The sequence below is a fragment of the Raphanus sativus genome, chromosome 1 (assembly GCF_000801105.2).
Source record: "Raphanus sativus cultivar WK10039 chromosome 1, ASM80110v3, whole genome shotgun sequence".
Classification (NCBI taxonomy): Eukaryota; Viridiplantae; Streptophyta; class Magnoliopsida; order Brassicales; family Brassicaceae; genus Raphanus; species Raphanus sativus.
Window position 1 is genome coordinate 9,020,853 of NC_079511.1, and position 22,669 is coordinate 9,043,521.

Genomic DNA, 22,669 nt, shown 5'->3' on the forward strand with positions numbered 1-22,669 from the left:
TTCTACCACTAATTGAATTAAACATATCATTAAAAAAACAATATATTTATCTTTAGTCAGCTGGTTAAAAAAGGATTAGTCACATAATGAAGAAAATAAAATGCTTTTACAAGTTTTAGATTACTCATTATTTTTTTTTTTGCTGTTGTTGGTGTCAAATCAGACGTATTACATATACATTTTAAATATATCATTTATCTTATTTTTATTATCATATGATTATTTTGTTGATATTCTCTGATTCTCTCTACGTGACGTTTGCTAAACAAAAATAGAGTTCTGACTTTTCTACATAAGTAGAAATTCACTGCACAAGACATGTTATTATCGCTTGCTTTGTTTATTCCATCGCCTCTCTCTCTCTAGAAAGTGAGAGAATCTTCTTTCTCTCAAAAACCTAAGCAGCCTGGAAGATAGAGAGAGATTAGAGAGAGTGCGGTGTTCTGTAAATGTAACCAAAACAAAACAAAAAAACTCAAATAAGTTCTCGCTATGTCCCGATGCATAGATAACAATCCACAAATATTTATATTTTTCATTTTAAGTTTTAAAGTTGAATTTCTTTTAAGCAAAAAAAAGTGTTAAATTTCCTTTTTAATTTTGTTTTCATCTTTAAGGTACTTCTTCTTCTTCATCACAGACACATAACCCATTCGGACATCTTTACAGCTTTTCCTTTCTTTCTCATCTGTTCCTTCTATTTCAGACAAACAAACTGCAACCGACTTGAGTTTATAAAAGGGAATCTTAAAACCCCACTTGAGTTAAGGAATCTCCAAGAATCTCTCTGCCTTTGTGAGTTTTCTTGTTTTCTTGTTCTTCTAATTTTATCATCTAAAGCTTTAAAGGTTTGATCTTTCCTTGTGGGTTTTAATCAGTGCATCTCTTAAAACCTATAATGAGATTGAGTTTTGGTTTGACCAGCTTGAAGGAATCAAGCAAAAAGTTGTGTTTTTTTTTCTCCATAACTTTGGATTCCTTATTCTGTCATAATGAAATTAGATTTTATTTTAGCTAAGATTTGTAATCGATCTTGACCTTCTTCGTTTTTTTTTATCAGATGGTGCTTCATTGATTTTGGAGATAGATAGCTAAGAAGACCAACGAAGCAGCTTTGCATATATATCCATGGAAGATAGTTTTCTTCAATCTGAAAACAACACTGTTATGGACACTGAGTTCATGGATGGATTGCTACTAGATGGTTGTTGGTTAGAGACAACAGACGGATCTGAGTTTCTCAACTTAACTCCTCCTACCCCTTTTGATCCATCTTCCTTCATCTGGTCTCCACCTCAAGATACATCTGCAATCTGCACATCAGGAGCTGTATCTCAAACCTACGGTCAAGATTGTGCAGATGAGTTTCAGTGGAACAAAAGGTGGTGGATAGGACCAGGAGGTGGTGGTTCTTCGGTCACCGAGAGACTGGTCCAAGCTGTCGAACACATTAAAGATTACACAACGGAGAGAGGCTCGCTTATACAGCTGTGGGTTCCTGTCAACAGAGGAGGCAAGAGAGTTTTGACCACAAAGGAACAACCGTTCAGCCACGATCCCATGTGTCAGAGACTGGCGAACTACAGAGAGATCTCCGTGAACTATCACTTCTCCGCTGAGCAGGATGACTCCAAGGCCTTGGCTGGTTTGCCTGGGAGGGTTTTCTTGGGGAAGCTTCCTGAGTGGACTCCTGACGTTAGGTTCTTCAAGAGCGAGGAGTATCCTAGAGTCCAGCACGCTCAGGACTGCGACGTCCGTGGGACGCTGGCGATTCCTGTGTTTGAGCAAGGGAGTAAGATTTGCTTGGGTGTTATTGAGGTTGTGATGACCACTGAGATGGTTAAACTAAAACCTGAGCTTGAAAGCATCTGCAGAGCTCTTCAGGCTGTTGATCTTAGGAGCACTGAACTTCCTGTTCTGCCTTCTCTAAAGGTAACAAAAGACACCATCCAAGTTCTTCACTATTATGTTAGAGGTCTCTCGTTAGACCATGATTAACCGGAGTTCTTATGGATGGGGTTCTTAGCAGAATTTAAGAACCGGTTCTTAACTTTCTTAATTTTTCTTTGTTAAAGTTAAGAACCGGTTCTTAAATTCCGCTAAAAACTCTATTCATAAGAACCTCCATTAATCATGTTCTTAGAGTGACAGTTGGAACGAAACTAATATTAATTCTTTATTTATTTATTTCAGGGATGTGACTTATCATACAAAGCTGCATTACCCGAAATAAGAAACCTCTTGAGATGTGCTTGTGAGACGCACAAACTACCATTAGCTCAGACATGGGTCTCATGTCTCCAACAAAGCAAAAGCGGGTGCCGTCACAACGACGAGAACTACATCCACTGCGTGTCGACGATCGACGATGCTTGCTATCTCGGTGATCCAACCGTCCGTGAGTTCCAAGAAGCTTGCTCTGAGCATCACCTCTTGAAAGGCCAAGGAGTTGCGGGACAAGCCTTCCTGACCAACGGTCCTTGCTTCTCCCCTGACGTCACTAACTACAAGAAGTCAGAGTACCCTCTCTCTCACCATGCTAACATGTTCGGTCTCCACGGCGCGGTTGCGATACGCCTCCGCTGCATCCACACCGGCTCTGCTGATTTCGTTTTGGAGTTCTTTTTGCCTAAGGACTGTGATAATCTTGAGGAGCAGAGGAAGATGCTGAACGCTCTCTCGACCATCATGGCTCATGTGCCTAGGAGCTTGAGGACTGTTACGGATAAGGAGATGGAAGAGGAGAGTGAAGTGATGATAGAAAGGGAGGAGATAGTAACGCCGAAGATAGAGAACAACAACAACACGCCGGAGCTGCTACATCATCATCCTCATCAGAGTCTTGGAATGGTGTTTGATGGAGGAGAGAAGCCGCCTCATGATGGGTTTGGTTTGAAAAGAGGTTATGACTTCGCCAGAGATGCTGATATCAATGAGAGCAGCACTTTCACCAGTGGTGGTTTTAATAGTATGGCTGAGAAGAAGCGTACAAAGGCTGATAAGAACATCACTTTGGATGTTCTTAGACAGTACTTCGCTGGGAGTCTTAAAGATGCAGCCAAGAGTATCGGTGGTAAGCAGCATTATTCTATTGTTTTGATTCACTTTTTGTCTAAATGTCCTAAGTTTGATCTCTTATTTAGTCTCTTTCTTGTCTTTTTTTTTATATTTACTTTTGTCTGAATGTCCTAAGCTTGATCTCTTATTTTGTCTCTTTCTTGTCTTGTTTTTTTTTTTTTTTTTACTTTTGTCTGAATGTCCTAAAGCTTGATCTCTTGTTTTTTTTTTTCAGTTTGTCCAACGACGTTGAAGAGAATATGCAGGCAACATGGTATACAGAGATGGCCATCAAGAAAGATCAAGAAAGTAGGACATTCTCTGCAGAAGATCCAACGAGTGATTGATTCTGTTGAAGGTGTTTCAGGTCCTCTTCCTATAGGCTCCTTCTACGCCAACTTCCCAAACTTAGCCTCACAGGAACCACCCCAACAAGCTAAGACCACACCTCCTTCTCCTCCTCATCCTCCTCCACCGTTGCAGCTTTCAAAGTCACCTGTTTCTCAATACAGTCACAGTTCAAGCTCTAGCCAATGCTGTTCCAGCGAAACCCAACTAAACAGCAGCGCAGCAACAGCCCATCCTTCTCAAGCCGATGCTTTCAAGAAGGTGAGCAGCGAAGTCGATCTTCAAAGCTCGGTATTGACTCTCTCTAGTTTAGAAAACATCCCTCAAGGTCAAGGCACACACTTGTTGTCGTCATCATCGCAAGATGATGACTCTCTGAGGATTAAGGTTAGCTACGGAGAAGAGAAGATCAGGTTCCGGATGAAGAACTCGCGGAGGTTAAGTGATCTGCTGTGGGAGATAGGGAAGAGGTTTAGCATAGAGGATATGAGCAGGTATGATCTCAAGTACTTAGATGAAGACAGTGAATGGGTTTTGTTGACTTGTGATGAAGATGTAGAAGAGTGTGTAGATGTTTGCAGAACCACACCGAGTCATACCATTAAGCTTCTGCTTCATGCTTCTGCTTCTTCTCATCATTTCCCTGAACGGTCTTCACCTACAGGTTACACTTTATGGCAATGACTATAAATCAGAGAAAGAAAGAAAGAAAGAAAGAAAGAAGAGTCTATAGGGCATGGCACAAAAGCTTTGTGCCTTTGTGTTGTGTTATAATTGTTCATAAATTTTAATGTTGTGTTTATTTTTTCTGAAAGGATTATTAGGAGATGCTTTGTGTTTTGTTTTACTAAAAGCAGCAGAGAGAAGAACATGTAAAGATCCTTTGTTCCTAAGATATTGAAGATGTTTTTTTTCTTCTGTAGTTTCTTTGTTAAATGTATATATATATAAAAGAAAGAACTCAACTGTTTCCATAACTGTCATATTCATATACATATAGACGAATACAAGTGTAAGAAACTAAGAGAAGACCATTTTTACAGAACATAAGACTCATAATCTTAGGGTTAGAAGGGTGACATTTCGAACAATTGTGATATAGTTCTAACAATAATAGATATATGTATATGTAGAATTTATTACTATTTAACTGTGGCATAGTGCGGTTTCCTCTGTTACTATTAGAAGCCAAGATTTTTGTGTTTCTATGAGCCATGCAGTGGAGTTCTTGTGATCTCCGGTGACGTAGAGGAGACGTTACGAGATTCATGAGATTGACTCTGCGCGACTAAGTACTCAAGTGCAACAACTATGTCACCTATAAACGGTCTGTAGTGAGCTTCTTCGTTCAGACACAATGCAACTATGGCAATAGCGTAGTTTAAACAGCGTCTTGGGTATTTTCCTCGGAGAGAGGGATCCACTAAGTGCCCAAACTTCTTCTGATCCTTTAGGTATGGACGTGACTGCAACAGACACATTAAAAAAAAAAAATTAGATTAAACAAGAGTATAGCTTTCCGGTTTAATCCGGTTTAACAACTTTACTTACCCAAGCAACAAGATTCTGCTCGCCTTGCTTTTGACTCAAATCAATAGCTTTCCTCCCGGTAAGCAGCTCAAGCAAGACTACACCGAAGCAGTAGATATCCGATTTAACGGTTAGTTTCCCGCTCATAGCGTACTCGGGAGCACAGTAACCGTAAGTTCCCATGACTCGTGTGGAAACATGAGTTCTATCTCCTACAGGACCGAGTTTCGCCAGTCCGAAATCCGACAGCTTGGGGCTGAAGTCTTTGTCTAACAGTATGTTTGCGGATTTCAAATCGCGGTAAATCACTGGCGGGTTAGCTGTGCAGTGAAGATACTCTATACCCCTAGCCGCACCAACCGCGATTTTCAAACGTGTGTTCCAGCTTAATGGTTCTTGATTTGACTCAAGATCTGAAAAAAAAAAATCAAAACATAACGATTAAAAAAGAAAATACTGAAAATGAAATATTACTATTTAACATGGAGGAGGGTTAAGTAAGTGACCAAAGAGGTGGTCTTCTAAGCTTCCCATTGGCATGTATTCGTAGACAAGAAGTCTTTGATCACCAGAAGTACAGTAACCGATGAGTGTAACGAGATTGGGGTGGTGGAATAAGCTAAGCATGAGAACTTCAACTATGAATTCTAAAGTCGCCTAAGGATCGAATGTGTGAATGTGCAAAGCTTGTTAATAAAACAGTTTCTTCGTTTTATTAAACTCTTAACTTCTTGAGATCATCTTACAATATAGATCTCTATATATAGGGTCTTAGCTTAACCTATTACAATGTGATCTAGAAACTTAACATAAATCTAAATCAAGTTTTTCCTTTTTAGTTATTCAAACTTCCTTTTATGAATAACTTGTTTCCTAAGCTATTTTTGAAGCTTATCCAACATTCTCCCTTCTAAGCTTCAAGCCATCTTTGCTTAAGTCTTGAACTTGAATCAGTTCCCTCATCTCTTTGAACTTGATTCTTGCTAAAGCTTTAGTTAGGATGTCCGCTTTCTGCTTTTCTCCAGGAACATGTTCCACATCAATCTCGTCTTGCTCTACTCGTTCGCGAATGAAATGGAACCTCTTGTGAATGTGCTTGCTCCTACGGTGAAACACGGGATTCTTGGCTAATGATATAGCTGACTTGTTGTCCACTCGTATCATCGTCTTCTTCATCTCTTTTCCTGTAATCTCACTTATCAAATCTTGTATCCAGACCGCCTGCTTTGCTGCTTCCGTTGCCGCCATATACTCTGCTTCACACGAGCTTAAAGACACCGTGTCTTGCTTCTGTGAGCACCAAGTGATTGGCGTTTCTCCTAGACAAAACAAGTGACCTGTCGTACTTCTTCCATCGTCCGGATCCGTGTTGTGACTACTATCACTATATCCCACGAGATTCATTGATCCACCTTGCTCGTAAGATAATCCGTACCCGACTGTTCCCTTTAAGTACCTTAGCACTTGCTTCAGTGCGTTGCCGTGAGACGTTCTTGGTGAGTGCATATATCTACTCAAGATGCCCACTGCGTAACACATATCTGGTCTTGAGTGCATAAGATATCTGAGACAGCCAATTCTTCTTCGATAAAGTGTAGCATCTATCTCAGGTTCGTCGAGGCCTTTTGAGAGTTGCAGACCGAACTCCATGGGTATACATGTCGAGTTGCAGTCGTCCATTGCAGCTTCCTCCAATACTCTCATCGCATACGCTTCTTGATTGATCATGATGTACTTTGAGCTTTGTCTTACTTCCAATCCGAGGTAGTAGGTTAGAAGACCTAAATCAGACATCTCAAAGTTCTTTGACATGTTCTTCTTAAACTCTGAGATTTCTTTTGCAGAGTCTCCGGTAATGAACAAGTCGTCAACGTAGATAGCTACGATAAGAAGCTTTCCTTTATCATCCTTTCGATAGACCGAATTTTCTTTAGAACACCTCTTGAAGCCGAGTTGCTTCAAAGTTCGATCAAGCTTTATGTTCCAAGCTCGTGGAGCTTGTTTCAATCCATACAAGGCCTTGGAGAGTTTGAAAACTTTATGCTCTTCTCCCTTCTTTTCAAACCCTTCAGGCTGTGACACATAAACTTCTTCGTGTAACTCACCATGTAAGAATGCTGTCTTGACGTCTAGATGGTGAATCTCCCACTTATTCGCAGCAGCTAACCCAATCAGGAGTCTTATGGTTTCTAATCGAGCCACTGGTGCAAACACTTCATCAAAGTCGATACCATGTTCTTGTACGTAACCTTTAGCTACGAGTCTCGCTTTGAACTTGTTGATAGATCCATCAGCGTTTCTTTTGATCTTGAAGATCCACTTGAGACCGATGATCTTTGCTCCAGCTGGCTTGTCTGTTAGCGTCCATGTCTTGTTTATGTTGATCGAATGGATCTCGTCTTCACATGCCTTCGTCCATCTTTTATCTCCCTTTGCTTCTTGGAAATTCTTTGGCTCATCATTGATAACATGAAGCAACAGCTCACATTCTATCTCAGCAAGTAAAATGTAGTCATCTAGGTAACTAGGTTTACTTGTTTGACGAGTTGAGCGCCTTACTTCCTGTGTCGAGCTTTGATCAACTTCTTCTTCTTCGTTGTGTGTTACATCTGATTCTTCGTGTGTAACACCTGTATCGTCTTTTTGCTGCTCTGTTTCTGCATTCGCGGTTTCTTCTTGTTGTGTGCTGGCTATAAACGGACCATTCCCTTCGTTTACAGTCAATCCCCACGTCATACGGAACATACCAGAGTCGTCTTGTCCTTCCTTAGTAGCTCCCTTCCAATCCCAACAAGTCTTCTCGTCAAAAATTACGTCCCGACTTACGACTATCCTTTTGAAGGTAGGATTATAAAGTCGATAAGCTTTCGTGCCTGGTTCGATTCCGAGATGAACGAGAGCTTGAGAACGATCATCAAGTTTCCTTAGATGAACTGAATCTACTTTCGCGTGAGCAACACATCCAAAAACTCTTATGTGACCTACGTTAGGCTTTCCTCCCTTCAAGCTTTCGTATGGAGTTTTATTCTTCAATGCTCTAGTAGGAACACGATTGATCACATATGTTGCGTGTCGCACGGCTTCTCCCCACATGTAGTTCGGTACCTTCATAGCTTTCATCATGCTTCGAGTCATCTCCATTAAAGTACGATTCCTTCTCTCCACAACTCCATTCTGTTGTGGAGTATATGGTGCTGTTAAATGGCGTTTGATGCCATGTTTGTTGCAAAAGTCTTGGAAATCCTTTGACGTGAACTCTCCTCCTCTGTCCGTACGGAGTGTTCCGATTGTCTTGTTTGCTTCCCTCTCAACAAGGGCTTTAAAACTCTTGAATCTATCAAAGGCTTCACTCTTTTCTCTCAACAAAATAGACCACATATATCTCGTACAATCATCAACTATGACGAAGATATAGTTGTTGTGACCTTGTGTTGCCGGTGATATGGGACCGCACAGATCCGCGTGTAACAGCTCGAGAGCAACCGAAGCTCTGTATGCAGTTGCTGCAGGAAAGCTGTGACGCGTCTGCTTCCCGACCAAACATGAGTCACACAACTGCTTCTCTTCATGTATTTCAGGTAAGCCACGAACCATATCATGTGTTGCCATGGCCCTTATTGTCTTGAAGCTTATATGACCAAGGCGTGCGTGCCATCTCCATGGTTCCTCCTTGATCTTTGCGAGTAGACAAGTAGGTTTACCGACTTTGAGTGATATCTTATATAGACGATTAGAAGCTCTCTGAACTTTCACCAAAAGTCTACCGCTTGGATCTCTCAAAGTGAGGTAATTCTCTTTCATCCTTATGTCACACCCTTGTTCAGTTGCTTGACCCAGACTTAGTATGTTACTCTTCAAGTTCGGTATGTAATATATGTCGGTTAGGAGCTTCTGTTCCCCTGTCTTGGCTTCAAAGAGAATAGATCCTTTGCCGTTTATATCTACATACGAGCCATCTCCGAACTTGACTTTTCCTTTGATGTTCTCGTTGAGCTCTGAGAAGTAAGATTTTTCACCAGTCATGTGATTGCTCGCACCGTTGTCTAGATACCATATGCCATCTTCTTTCTTGCTTGGCTCTAGTGAATTCGGTAAGACTTTCTCTTCGTTGAGATACACAACTTGATGCATGTATAACGCAGCTTCTGCTACCTCCGTTTCTGTCTTGTTGAGCTCTTGTTTCTCTTCTTTCTTCTCAGGACACACGGATTTGAAGTGTCCCTTCTTCTTACAATTGAAGCATGTGATCTGGGAGTAGTCTTTCTTCTCTTTGTTCCCCTCGCCAGTGTTGCTTCTTCCTCGTCCTCTACCTCTGTTTCCTTGACCACGACCACGATATGATCCTCTTCCTCTGCCTCTCGAGTTCTGATCGCTTGATGTTTCAGTGCTTGAGAACAACAGATTGTTTTGTTGATCATATGCAGTTTTGCCTTTGACTCGTTCTTCATATGCTTTGAGTCTTCCAATAATATCTTCAAAGGAGGTTTTGTTTAGATCAAGCATCTGCTCTATTGATGCCGTCATGTGAATGAATTTCATTGGTAGACTGTTGAGAAGTTTCTTCACGAGCTTTGGTTGATCAATGCTCTGTCCCAACGAGGACGCTTTTGATGCAAGCTCTGTTAACTTGCTCGTGAAGTTATCTATACTGTCCGAGTCTTCCATACTTAATCGATCGAATTCATTCATCAGCGTTAGTAGACGAGCTTCTTTAACGCGTTCAACACCAAGGTTTCTGGTTTTAATGGCTTCCCATATAACTTTAGGGGAGTCATCTTCTCCGGCTTGTAAAACCATCGCTTCAGGTATTGAACCGAACAGAAGTCCCGTTGCGAGATCGTTTCTTTCTTCGTCGTCAGTGCCTGGATCTACTGCACCCCAAACTTTGTGAACTTTTAACAGAATCTTCATCCTCTTTGCCCAAACAGTGTAGTTCGTCGTATTGAGCATCGGACAGATTACAGCACTCGGAAAGTCTTCTCTTCTTCCTAGTGGCTTCATCTCTGTTAAAGCTTTTGTATCAGCCATGGATACAGCTTCTCGATTTCACAATCACACAAAAACCTAAGCTCTGATACCAAATAAAGTCGCCTAAGGATCGAATGTGTGAATGTGCAAAGCTTGTTAATAAAACAGTTTCTTCGTTTTATTAAACTCTTAACTTCTTGAGATCATCTTACAATATAGATCTCTATATATAGGGTCTTAGCTTAACCTATTACAATGTGATCTAGAAACTTAACATAAATCTAAATCAAGTTTTTCCTTTTTAGTTATTCAAACTTCCTTTTATGAATAACTTGTTTCCTAAGCTATTTTTGAAGCTTATCCAACAAATTCTCGGTTCCCTTGAAGCCCATCTGGATTCAATTGCTTGATAGCCACCACCTGCTTGAGGAAGATGGCGTTACATTATGAAAAAAAACAGAGGTTTCTTTTGTAGAGAAGGGAGTGAGAGAGATATGACTTGTCCTGAATCTAGACGTCCCTTGTAAACTCTACCAAAGCCTCCTTCTCCGAGAAGATTAACTTCACGGAAGTTTCTTGTTGCAGAAGCTAACTCTTTAAAAGTGAAACTCTTAGCTCCACCACCGGTTTTTGGACTATTCACCTTTCCGTTTACTGTTCCAGATTCCAACAGGAATTTTAACTCAAAATGGTATGAAGAAACAAAACACAATAAAATAGTGTTACTAGTGTGTGATTTTAAACACACACTACACTACTAACCTAAAATACCCGACATCGACTCTGTTCCTGTTGTATCACTACCAAAAACTGTACCCACAAAAGCATTAAAAAAATACATTATGAAATTAGAAAACAATGAAAGTGTGTTTGGATTGGAACTGAGAAGAACCTGATGAATCTTGTTTTGCGCATCGAGCGGTATCAATGTCGACTCGTATGTCCTTGGTTCGAGGATGCAAACAAGAGAAACAAGTCATTTCTTTTTTTTTCTCAAACAAAGGAGGAGCTGGTTTGAGAAAGAGAGAAGAGATTCTAGAAATTGAGCTCCAAAAATCCCACAAGAAAGGAAAAAAAAAGTAGATTGCAGGAAGAACAGAAGAGCTACTAATATTATAAAAATTCCAATCTAATCACGATTCACGACAAGGATCATATGATACAAGAAAGAAAGAAAAAAAGGTCTAAAGAAACAAAATGCAGCACAGGAAACGGGAGAGATAATCACGGAATTGTTACAACAGTTTTTTAGTTTTTTTTTTTGGTCAACAGTTTTGTGTTCTCCTTCATTTTTCTGTGTATAATTAAGAGTATTAAACTCTCCGAGTTTCGTTTTGTTCTTTACCAAGTTATTTCCACTTTGGACCGATTTAAATTCCGTTAAAAGTTAATTCCACTTTGGACCGATTCAGATTCCGTTAGAATACCCTCGGATTGACGCGTCATTTAAAATTGGAAAAAACAGTACAGTGTGTGGGGGAGAACCCACGAGGCCGACAGTGGATGTTCGATTATGATCTCAACGAATGGACGGTTCATATTAAACTGATTGAACTTACGTTGTTATTACATCCTCTTTGGGTCCCACTGATTTTCTTTTAGTTAGATAGTGGTCACCAGTTGTTCAAAAAATAGTGGTCACCAGTTGTTCAGAAAAAACAAAAAAAGATAGTGGTCACCTTGTCCTCCTCTCATATCCCGCATTGACATTTTTTACCCCCGTTTTAGAAATATGACACTGATTTTCTTTAGTTAGATAATGGCTTCTTGTGGTTCAAGAAAAAAATAAATAATAATGGCTTCTTATTAGTAGCCTTCTTTATCATCAATTAATATGTTTGGCAATTTCACCTATCTATTTCTTTTTCTCTATCATATCTTGCTCTATTTTTTCCTATCACCAAGACAGTGCCGGTCCTGAGATATTCATGGTCCAATACGAAATATAAAACCGAGGCTTTTAGATAATATATAAAAAATCGGTAGATAAAAACCTCAAGTCTATAATAAGAAAATTACAATATCCTCAAAATTAATACAAATTATCAGTTCTTAAATATAAATTTTCTTGCATTTTTTCCTACAAAATCATCTATCAAACTTTCATAATCAAGGTTCTTGATCATATCCTTTTCAATCGACAATATAACCAAACCATTCAATCTTTCTTGTGATATAGTTGACCGTAAGTAAGACTTTATCAAGAATGTCTGCTAAGGGAAAAAAAATTAACCTAGAAGATAATTATTGTTAATCAGTTATTTTCCTTTTTTGTTGTCATTGGAATATTTCATTTTTTTACCTTTTAATTCACTAAGGTTTAATAACATAAAGATGTCCCACCACCTTCTTTACTTATCATAACAAATTTCTATATATTTATAAGTAATACTAATACAAAAAGTAGGCCCTAAAAATTTTGCAAAAATAATAGGCCACATACGACCGTATCGAATGTTTTTGGTCAAAGCCGGGCATGCACCAAGATTACAAGCCATTCCCTCTGTTTTTAAAAGATCCATATTCTAGAAAAAAATCTTTTAAAAAAATACATTTTTTTATTTTTTCAATACATTTTTATCAACTTATAATGATTAATCGTATACTTTAAGAAAATTAATTGCATTTACTGAATTTTATTGGTTTAGATTTATTAAAAAGAGATAATCACAAAAAATTATGCATTTAGTATTAAATTTAATATGTTTTATTAATCTGTGTGAAAAAACTAAAACGTGTAACTTTAAAAAACGGAGGGAGTATATGTTTATTTCGGAACTTTTTCAAGCTATTTGTTGATTCTTCTTCCTTTTTAAAAAATATTTGTTGACGTTTATTTTGATCCTTTACCATTCAGGCATCTGATATTTAAGCATGTTAATGGCATTAATAAAAATTTGTTACACACATATAAACTTTGATATCAAAAATTCTACATTTTCGACAAACTTTTATATCAAGTTAACATTTTGGATAAAAATTGAGATGACAAACAATAAAATAATAATCTAATATTATGTAAAATTTGAGGCTATAAGCCATTGGTAGCATTCACATAAGATTTTAAACCATCAATTAAAATATGAAAATAGCATCTTAAAACAAATCAAATTAAGATTTAAAACGTTCAATCATAATATGACAAATCATCTTTTTAATTTATTCATTTCCAAAATGTCAAAATTTCCAAATAATTATTTATTTCTAAATTAAATATGAATAAATATCATATATGGTAAATTAACAAAAGCAAAAACATTATAATAAATTAAATTAATATATGTAATAATAATTTATTTATTTTCGTACTATAATTATCATCGGTAATTGTATAATGAAAAATCGATCTGTCTTCCCATGTTTTCAGATTGTTCGAGATGTTATGATGTCCAAAGATTGGGCAACAATAATGGATTGTGGGAAGGAATTTGTAGTAACATTTCTTTCTTTTCTTTTACATCTTTGAATAATGATATCAATTTTCCCGACGAATTTAGATTAAAACATGAAAGTAAGCATTTTTCTTTTGCTTGCAGTCATGTTGGGCACTTGCGACAGCAGAGCTGATCAGCGCTGTTCTTTTCTTTAAGGAAAAAGACACTGAGTACACGGAGTACTCCGCGCAAGAACTTGTCGATCGTGCTGATCGATCAAGAATTGGAAGTGAAAGACGCGGTAAGGATGGCCACTTCTGCTACACCTACAACATAAAGGCATGTTTAGTAATGTTCTAAAAAATGGGCTACAAAGGGCAAGTGATTGCCAATATGGTAGATGTAGACCTGCAGAGAATATACCACCACACGTTATTTTCGGACTCACCCATATAGACGGTGTGGATCAGTTATCACTGTACCAAACACTTGACATGCTAATTAGTTGAGTAATAAACCAACTTTTTCATAACAGTTGAGTAAATTTCTCTTAGAAATATGACACTAATTTTCTTTAGTTAGATAATTGCTTCTTGTGGTTAAAAAAAGAAGATAATGGCTTCTTATTAGTAGCCTTCTTTATCATCAATTAATAAAGTTTTTATGGTGAAAAAGGCTATTTTCCTATCAGCAATTAATATGTTTGGCAATTTCACCTATATGTATCTTTGCTCTATTTTTCCTATCATCAAGCTTACAAGCTATATGTTTATTTCGGAACTCTTTCAAGCTATCTGTTGATTCTTCTTCCTTTTTGAAAAAATATTTGTTGACGTTAATTTTGATCCTTTACCATTCAGGCATCTGATATTGAAGCATGTTAATGGCATTAAAATTTGATATACACATATAAACTTAACAAAAAAAACGATCTAGTGCTTTTTCTTTCAAATTCTCTTTATTTGTCACAATACTTTCGGTTTCGGAACTCTTATTTATATATTTCAGTGAACAAAAGATAACACACATCCCCTTTCTCACCAATATTTTTTTGCATGGCTTAAGTAACTTTATGTATTAATAACTCCACAATTACAACTAGTAATGCTATTACCATTGAATTTCAATTACTACTAATTTAACTTTGTAAGAACTGCTGGCCTTTTTACTTATTAAGCTAACATTTCAAATCCGTTAACGATGGTGAATGAGTATTAGGTAAATTTCGGTTTTGATGCGAGATGAGATCCACCATTATTAAATTTAACAAAACGTTGAATTGGTAAAGAATAAACAAAATACTAATTTATTTGTGTCTTTGACTAATTTGCAAGATCTACTACCAAATCTTAAAAAGATAATCCTCAAATCTTCCAAACGAGAAGTACCTATTTTGTTTTATTTATAATTTGTTCTGATCTTTATTTTATTTTATTAAGACACGTTTATTTAATTATGGTAAGTGGACGAACAAGTGGCAAATCATGTGTGTAAAACTGTAGAAATAGCAATAATCTAACTCATATAGGTTTCAATGAAGACAGAAAAGTACAATTGACTTCCAATGACAAGTTATCTATAGATTGGGTCCTCATATAGGTTTCACCCTTACAAATTAAATTTCTTAGGATTTATTATTCATAAAAAGAAACTAAAATGTCTACACACTCATAAGCTCAAATACGTACAGACTCATACACATTCTCGACGCTATCCAAATACGATAGAGCTGTTCCGTGAAGAATCTGTGACATACTGTACGAATATACCATATAGTCTGATAATTGAATTCTGCAATTGTGAACATTCTAATTTTGATACTTGTTTGACATATTTTTCAAGTAGAAAGTAGAAACTACCACTTCTCATTTGTTACTTATAAACAAATAATGCATAGTCATATAAGAGTTACTTGTTCAAAAAAAAAAGTCATAAATGGACGGTACAAGAAAGAAACTGATGATACTATATTGGAAAAATCATATTGTGATTTAAGAACTTACAACATCACCATTTTGGAAAAAATACTAGAAAATTTTAAGCTACAAAACTATTCTACAGCTTGCGAGACAGACTCTTGTGATTTTCATTTTCTTCTTCTTTTTTTTCTCTTTTACCACTAAAAAATATGGATGTTGCAACAACCTGTACAATAGAGAGACTTGTCCCATATATTTTCATGTCACAACAAATAGGCCATGACCTTTCCCACAACTGATTTTCCATACCAGAAAATACATGGCTGAGATAAGCCTCTAGAAAATGCCTCTTCTTTTCTCATCCCTTCTCTTTCAAAGATCCCATTCATCTTCTCAAAGCTGTAATGCCAGATCAGGATGCTGGGACGAGGAAGAACTAGTCTGCTGATTGGCCCCGGGAGAGTTTGGTGATACAATCCTAGCGTTAAGGTCCGGTGGAAACCGGTGGAACTCCTGTTTGTTATAAGGAAACAACAACCCTTGTTGTTGCAAACCCGGTATGGCCTTTGTGGTTGAGTTTGGTTGTTGCTGACCCGTGGCTCCAATCATCGGACTTGGACTATGGTTGAATCCACTGAAACCGCGGTTGCTGCTCTCAGGTTTGATCAGCGGTCCTGCCTGGCGAGAGGATGATGATGATGACGGGTACTCTGTTTCTCTATCCATCATGCCACGAGTCTGCGCAGTCTCTTCGATTCCTTGAGCAGAAGAAGAATGTCTGTTTCCTATAAAAGCGCTCGAGACTGAAGCTGTTGGAGAAATGATTCTGTTTGAATGGTCACCAGAAGCTAAGTCATTAAAACACTTCTGTTTTCCCAGCGATGGTGTTTGTTTTTGAGGATCCTCCTCTTCAGTTCCTGTTGGGTTGTCTCCAACCCAACCTACACCAAATTTGACTCCAGAGGGCAACGCGGTTCCGATTCTCTTTGATGCAATTTTCCAGGCAACAGGACCGAGATTCGCCGCGTATCGTGCTAGACTCCTCGCGTAACCGTACTCAGTGTTCAGCCCAACCTGATGAATAAGTAAAAAACAAAAATGGTCAGACTCTTGTTTCACACCATACAGAAGGATATAATAGGATTGGCTTTAGCGTGTACTGGAATCAACTGTTTTAACTCGTCTTCAAGCGTTGTCAACACCGAGGGCTCCTGCGTGGAAGTTGGTAGGTGGTTGTAGGTATCGCGTCTGTTATCATCGACATTGAAATGTTTCATCCCATACTTGTTAACCGCCTTCACAACAGAAGCTGCAGAGAAACAGAGAAGATGATTTATATTTGACCAAAAAAATAACAAATCTGAAAGAAGGTAAGAGATCAAAGGTAGATATTTTTTCTTACGTGGGAACTCATTCTCCCAATCTACAGACCAGCCACTTTGGGTTTCACTGTTATGATTGATCCTAACAGATGTTTCTGCTTGACGAAACTTGTTTGAAGGAGGAGTCTTTCTTAGATTGTAAGCACCAGGAATGAGCGCATCAGCTGAAATTTCAGAAGCAGTACGGTCAATGGAAGATGGTTCGAGCTGTTTCTTTGGAGGACGGCCTCTTCTAGCAACTTTTGGCTGCTGCTGCTGCTGCTGCTGTTGTTCTTGTTGGCTTTGAGGTTCTTCATCATCACTGTCTTGCCTTAAATTCTCAAAATCCTTTTTAGCCAGTTCTTGTATCGCCCTCGCCTACAAAAGCCAAAATGACACTATTTTCAGAACGAAACATGGAACGACGATATATATCAAAGAAGAAGAAAAAAGGAGATTAAATTTTTAAAGACATACCTGTCGATAATATACAGTGTCCGACGAATTGTATTCCATTGCATTTGAACATATTAAAAACACATCTCCCTGCAAACAAGAACAGATACAGAAGCGATCTTTATCAGAGAAGTAAAAAAAAAAAAGCTGTTACTACGCTACCTAAGGTTTGTACCCTATACAACATATAACATGCACGCCAAACAACATCAAGCAATAGCTCTCCGTAAACCAGAAGAAGCTGTAAGAAAATTTTGAAATGACGATGCCCCAACAAAACCTCCAGCACAAGCAAAATAAGAACTAACTCGAAAGAATCAAAACTATCAAAGATAAGGACCCTATCGAAAGTTCAGGGAGAAGGAAGTATCGAGGAGTGGTCCAGTGGGTCTCAGAGTACAACACTGACCTCAAATTGTTCTAAACTGGCATAAGCTCCAGAGTCCAATTTCTTCCGCAGTGTGCTAAAGTCCATTGGATTCGTGATAATCTCGTGATAATCGGGAAGCTGCAACACATATTAAGCAGAGATAAAAACAAGCATCACATTAATGAGCTTGTAACAACGTTTAAAGAGTTTAAACATCAACAAAAGGGACAAGAAAGTCACCTCCTCAGGATCAACCGGATCTGAGTAAACGCCATAAGTATCTTTCCTATAAGTGTTTGTGAAACACAACATTGATCAAAAATAAAAGCAATTAGGAAAAAATCACTTGAACCAAAAATACAGAATAATGAGACTAATGTGAGAGAGAGCAAGGGAATGAAGAGATACTTTTGAAGTCTATCGAGGATGAACACCAACAACTTTTTGTCTGGCAAAGGTGTAGTGGGGCCAGACTCTCCGGGAGAACCTGTGTCCACATGTAAATGACAAAAAAAGTTTTTAAAATTGATTAATCGTCATCAGCAAAATCTCCCCTTTTTATCCTCGTACGTACGTACGAATCATCAGCAAAAAATTAAATAAAACGAAATTAAAAAAAGGGGGTGGTATTTATACGGTACCTTGAAGAATGTCTGTCGCTTTCGAACCCTTTTCTCCCTGCAGAGAATTATCAAACAGCATCATCATCATCAACTCCAATAATCCACAACTAAAAATGTGAGCTTTTTCCATATTTATGCAAAGAATTGAACAAGATGCAGAGAGAGACACACACATGATGGTTTCAGTGAAGGGAGGCATCTTTAATTCGATTAAATACCATAAATCAGAGGTTTTTTAAATATATAATATTCATATTAAATCGAGAATAAAAACTGATGAAACACACAAAAAGGAAATTAATTTACAGAAAAGCTGAAATACGAATTATCCAACCAATCAAAATTAAGACACAGTCAAACTCATCTCTCTTACAAGTTACAACACAAACGCGCGAAATCCCGACTGATATATTTAAACCTAATTTCTCAGATTCGACTCTTTTTGTATAATTAGAATTAAATCAATAGTTTTTAAAAAAACTTGAATTAGAAAACGAACCGTGAATCCAGATCCGCCGCCGCCGCCGCCAACACCGATCTTCCGTCTATTAACGGAAGCCTCGTCGAGGTTCAGATCGGAACCGCCCGATTGGGAATTAGGAGAATGTCGATGAGAGTGGGAGTTTAATCCGTGCAATAGCCTGTGTTTCTTTTCCCGCCGCTCGTCGTCGTCGTCGTCTTCCTCGTCCTTGATCCAAGGGGAACCGGAGGAAGAAACTCCGTTGGGATTAGGGTTCCGGCGCTTGGATCGGGTGGGAGAGTTAGGGTTTTTGGAAGCGGATCTAGGGTCATCGTGGTTGTTATATTGCTGCTGTTGTAATTGTTGCTGTTTGATAGCTCGCTTCTGGAGGTCTAGAAGAGATGGCCTACCTTTCTTCTTCTTCTTCGTCATTGTATCAGCTACCTCACCCATTCTCTCTCTCTCCTCTCTTCCTTCTTTCTTTCTCTCTCCTCTTCTCTTTGTCTCCTCTCCTGTACAGGCGTTTGGTTTCGTGTTTTCTTACGTTTTTTCTTTAAAAAAAAAGTTAAAAATGAAATTAGAACTTGGGTGAACTCAGGGTAATGTAACCTAAGTGGGCTGTATTTGGGCCTTAATAGACTTGAGGACTCTTTTATGTCATCATGCTCATGGTTGTGCGCGCGCTATACACACCTTTTGATAGGGAACCTTGTAGTTCCGGTGGTGAATCGTATTTTAAAACTCTCTCTCTCTAATCTTCTATGGTTGTAAATTGAGTCATATGCTAGCTAGTTGTTTAATCGAATGTTTCTCTAATCGTATAACAACCAATGACGTGTCAGTGGAGATTTTGGTAGTGTTTTAGCCGGTTGAAAATTTAATTGAGCTTTGACTACCTTTTTAGCTTCAATTTACTAGTTAGTAAAGATTATATTACTAAACTGCTTTTGGCTCACCAGGACTCTCGTTAAGAAAATAATAAGTTTAAACTTTCCATGATTTAGATCATTATTCACTGGTAAAAAAACACAATATTGAACTAGAACCAAAAATTACTCGGATTCGGGACTTGCGTGACACATTTTTTTTGTTATCTTTTGATAAAAAGTAGAAATAGTTCTTTTAAGTGTTCCCACTCAGACACTCACCATTACTAATTTAGGAGATATTAGATATGAAGCAGAATACTAAATTAGGAGAATATCTAATAGGAAACTTGTGTGCCATTTTTTGTCAAAAAAAAAAAAACTTGTGTGCCATTTTGTATATTTGTAGAACTATACATGTATTTTCTTAAATATTACACACCCAAATGACTCATCGTTAGGAAAATATTCGTAAGTTTGACAATATCACTAAACAACTTCTGCTTAAGCGCGTAGGGAAGTTGAAGAAGCAAATCAAAAAGCTTACACTCAGGACTCAGCTATATAAACAGAGATGAAGGTGTACATAATACATTACAAACATCAGAAACTTAATAATCCTTTTTTACAAAAGAAAAAAGAAACTTAATAATCCTTCAAAGAAAAATATGGATATTGTAGGCTTCAAACGGAATGAAAGCGGAAGAGTTAACATGCTTTCAAACCCACTAACTTGGGAACGAAGGCAAGCTGGCATTCGTCAATTTCTCTACCTCAAGTTTCTTTACTATCAACATTTTTTGTAAATGTTTTTTTTTTTGAGAAAGGGCCTTCAAATTAAATAGATTTGGGATATTTGGAGGTAGGCTTGCACACAATGGTGGAATATTTTTAAGTACCGGTATAACATGTTTTAGATGTCCTAAACATTTTTTTAACAACATGTTTTTACAATTTTCCTAATAATCATATATAAATCTATAATATAAAATATCACATTAATTTTTTTATTAATTCAACTGTATTAATCGTTATTAAAGATATTATAAAATTAATTGTATAGCAATATTTTTTAATATTATCACCAACATTTTCACCATAATCAATTATTTTTTGTCAGCAACTTAAATTAACTCATGTAGACTTTTCAAACTAAATTGATAGTTCTCCATCCATATGTACAACAAAAAAATAGTTATTTTTTTGCACTGCATACGAGACTGACCCTGTAGAATAATGCATCTGTGGCAACATAATCAATTATAATTTACTAAAATCAATTGTTAATACAAAATCTCACATTTTAGAAAATAATAGTTTACTTAAATTTTATATAATTTTTTACTTATATTTTTTTATATTTTATATGATTTTATTAAACTTTATATTTAAACATAATTTATATTTAATAATAATAATAATATTTGTAAATACATTAGTTTTGTTTATATAATTTTTATTAATAATATGTTACACGGATAAGGAGAAACAACTAAACAAACTAAGAAAGCATTAGTTGAATTGATCTCTAAGAATATCTATCTATACTATTATTTACGAAGTGATTTTTCGCAACGGAACTCTCACGTTAAAAGTTAGGACGGTTAAAGTCATTGTTACCCTTAATGATTTTATATATAATCTACTATATAATTAAAAACGAAATTTACATAATAATATTATATTTATATGTTATATTAGATTATAAATAAATATTGTCAAAAATATAAAGATGATTCTTATATATATTGTGATGTTATTTGAAAGTAATATTTTTTTTAAAAAAAAGTTAAAAACCAAATTTTAAGTTAATAATATTATATTTATATGTTATATTCGATTATAAATTAATATTGTTAAAAATAAAAGATAATTATTACATATATTAAGTTGTTATCTGAAAATAATATTTTTAATTTTAAAAATTTAAGTTAATAATATTATATTTATATCTTATATTAGATTATAAATTAATATTGTCAAAAGGATAATTATTATATATATATTATGTTGTTATCTGAAAATAATATTTTTAAAAAATTATAAAAGTTAAAATTAAAATATAAAATCATTGAAAATTAGAATTATTCAATCAAAACATTTGTATAAATTTATTTTCTAAAATATTTCAAATATGTGAGTGTTTTTAAAATTTCAAAACAATAATAAATGTATATATTTTTTATGAAAACTTTTTTATCATACATAAAATATGATGTTTCTGTCAATTCTCCTCACAAAAGCATCGTTTGGTCTTTCAGCTCTAGTGAACGAAACGGTGATGCCACAAGGCGTACTCACACCCAAACAAGTCGTGATCATTAACAGATTAGGCATACTCGAAACACTAAACCTACATTGTAGGAACGGGGAGAAAGATCTAGGGCATGTTTCGCTCAAACCTAAAGACAAGTTTGAGTTTAAGTTTCTCACAAGTATATTTCTACATACAACGTACACTTGCAGTTTCCAGTGGCCTGATGCAGGTAAGGAGTTGTTGTTCGACATATTCACGACGAGTAGAGACGCCAACGCTTGTGATATATGCATTTGGCACGTTTTCGACGGGGTGATATGTCGGGTGCGACCTGATATTGACCAGCCTACCTTCTGTCACACCAAAAATTTATTAATGTTCGCTATTGAATAATATAAATTCAGAAATTAATAAATAAATTATGAATTTTCCATTTATTGTGCACTGTAACAGTCAATCCTCTGTGCCGGTCAGAGTCTTTTGCCATTTTGACAAATCTTTCTCAATGTCGGTAAAAGCAACTCCTCTTGTGTTTCCAAATGTTTTTTTTCCTGACATTTACTTGAATCACAAACGTTTGTATCCAACCAACTAAACTGTCTTTTGCTATAAAGACAGCTTCTGTAATAGATATATTCTAATATGTAGAACAACAATACAAATTGTGGCTTATTTTATAAATGAATAGTTGTCTATTAGGAAGCGTAATAGTTTTAGTCTTTTAGACAAAGAAACCACATACACATTAATCATCATAGGTCATTACACATAGGTGGTATAGCAAGGTTACTACAAAATTCACCTTCACTAAAGAAGCTTATAGTACACGCAGAGGAACCGACGTCCACATAGGTATTTTTTCACGAAAACCCTATTTTAATTATACAATGCAAGCTAACACTCTCCCCATTTTATGAACAATGTCATTTTTTACATTAGTGATAGAGATATATATATAAATTTAGCGGGGTGACATTAATATTAGTTTAAAAAAAAACATAAAGATTATGTTGTGATACATTGCTAACATGCTTTTTCTCTTGTTTTTTCCTTATTTTTCTCTCATGTTTTCCTTATTTT

At 36.5% G+C, this 22,669-nt stretch overlaps 3 protein-coding genes across 4 annotated transcripts; 1 reads left to right on the forward strand and 2 right to left on the reverse strand.

Moving 5' to 3' along the window:
- The first annotated feature begins 324 nt into the window (after positions 1–324).
- Positions 325–4,321, forward strand: LOC108810406 (protein NLP4). Of its 2 annotated transcripts, XM_018582528.2 has the most exons (5): positions 325–617; positions 707–795; positions 1,061–1,932; positions 2,194–3,073; positions 3,293–4,321. In XM_018582528.2, exons 3-5 carry the CDS (start codon positions 1,129–1,131, stop codon positions 4,087–4,089), a joined length of 2,481 nt encoding a protein of 826 aa, XP_018438030.2. In that variant the 5' UTR covers positions 325–617; positions 707–795; positions 1,061–1,128; the 3' UTR covers positions 4,090–4,321. The 2 variants fall into 2 exon arrangements, with proteins under 2 accessions (XP_018438030.2, XP_018438023.2); XM_018582521.2 differs by having other exon boundaries at positions 325–795.
- A 193-nt stretch (positions 4,322–4,514) lies between these two features.
- Positions 4,515–11,223, reverse strand: LOC108810420 (probable serine/threonine-protein kinase PBL21). Its single transcript, XM_057009632.1, has 7 exons — positions 10,796–11,223; positions 10,666–10,713; positions 10,403–10,557; positions 10,271–10,323; positions 5,442–5,578; positions 4,957–5,348; positions 4,515–4,871 (listed from the first exon to the last, which is right to left on the reverse strand). The coding sequence occupies exons 1-7, from the start codon at positions 10,881–10,883 to the stop codon at positions 4,611–4,613; spliced, it is 1,134 nt and encodes a 377-aa protein (XP_056865612.1). The 5' UTR covers positions 10,884–11,223; the 3' UTR covers positions 4,515–4,610.
- A 4,000-nt stretch (positions 11,224–15,223) lies between these two features.
- LOC108856237 (uncharacterized) lies at positions 15,224–19,028 on the reverse strand. Its single transcript, XM_018630035.2, has 9 exons — positions 18,506–19,028; positions 18,025–18,061; positions 17,792–17,870; positions 17,624–17,669; positions 17,423–17,521; positions 17,035–17,103; positions 16,599–16,935; positions 16,357–16,505; positions 15,224–16,270 (listed from the first exon to the last, which is right to left on the reverse strand). Exons 1-9 carry the CDS (start codon positions 18,917–18,919, stop codon positions 15,590–15,592), a joined length of 1,911 nt encoding a protein of 636 aa, XP_018485537.1. The 5' UTR covers positions 18,920–19,028; the 3' UTR covers positions 15,224–15,589.
- Between the last annotated feature and the right edge of the window lie 3,641 nt (positions 19,029–22,669).

Bases quoted from the DNA above. Each gene is read 5' to 3' on its own strand.
- LOC108856237 (XM_018630035.2), bottom strand. From the start codon at position 18,919: ATGGGTGAGGTAGCTGATACAATGACGAAGAAGAAGAAGAAAGGTAGG. The intron at 17,522-17,623 runs GTGACTTTCTTG...TATGTGTTGCAG, and splicing joins ATCCGGTTGATCCTGAGGAG to CTTCCCGATTATCACGAGAT. The intron at 16,271-16,356 runs GTACACGCTAAA...CTTATTCATCAG, and splicing joins AGTTAAAACAGTTGATTCCA to GTTGGGCTGAACACTGAGTA.
- LOC108810406 (XM_018582521.2), top strand. From the start codon at position 1,129: ATGGAAGATAGTTTTCTTCAATCTGAAAACAACACTGTTATGGACACT. The intron at 1,933-2,193 runs GTAACAAAAGAC...TATTTATTTCAG, and splicing joins CTGTTCTGCCTTCTCTAAAG to GGATGTGACTTATCATACAA. The intron at 3,074-3,292 runs GTAAGCAGCATT...TTTTTTTTTCAG, and splicing joins TGCAGCCAAGAGTATCGGTG to TTTGTCCAACGACGTTGAAG.
- LOC108810420 (XM_057009632.1), bottom strand. From the start codon at position 10,883: ATGACTTGTTTCTCTTGTTTGCATCCTCGAACCAAGGACATACGAGTC. The intron at 10,558-10,665 runs GTTAGTAGTGTA...AATCTGGAACAG, and splicing joins GTCGATGTCGGGTATTTTAG to TAAACGGAAAGGTGAATAGT. The intron at 10,324-10,402 runs GTCATATCTCTC...TTCCTCAAGCAG, and splicing joins GACGTCTAGATTCAGGACAA to GTGGTGGCTATCAAGCAATT.